The following is a 292-nucleotide window of genomic DNA, read 5'->3' as shown; positions in this document are numbered from 1 at the left end:
GCATGCATGATAATTAAAACAGTCAAAATAAATCTATTGTTACGCTCAAATGAATGAAGAGAACACACATATAAATATCAAAACCAAATAAATATCATAAAAGGAAAATAAAAACTGGGATTCTAGACTCACCTTTTCCACCAAAGTGACCCCAATAATTTGACTCCGGCTAGGCTAGAAGACGCGAGTAAAATGAGACGCTACAAAAAAAGGATCATGCACATAAACGAAGCATTATGAAGGCATAGATATTCAAACAACCCATGTAACAAAGGTTAGGGAGAAACACAGC

General features: G+C 34.9%; 1 protein-coding gene across 1 annotated transcript in view; it reads right to left on the bottom strand.

Moving 5' to 3' along the window:
* LOC119581779 (phosphorylase b kinase gamma catalytic chain, skeletal muscle/heart isoform-like) overlaps nt 1–292 on the bottom strand; it is a gene marked incomplete at its 3' end in the record, with an annotated part of 27,775 nt that overhangs the window by 2,897 nt on the left and 24,586 nt on the right. The window contains 1 exon segment of the mRNA XM_037929909.1: nt 133–174. Coding sequence (XP_037785837.1) covers nt 133–174 — 42 coding nt within the window.

Source organism: Penaeus monodon, chromosome 15 (assembly GCF_015228065.2).
Source record: "Penaeus monodon isolate SGIC_2016 chromosome 15, NSTDA_Pmon_1, whole genome shotgun sequence".
Classification (NCBI taxonomy): Eukaryota; Metazoa; Arthropoda; class Malacostraca; order Decapoda; family Penaeidae; genus Penaeus; species Penaeus monodon.
The sequence above is the reverse complement of the archived record's forward strand: the minus strand, read 5'-3'. Positions and strand labels throughout refer to the sequence as shown.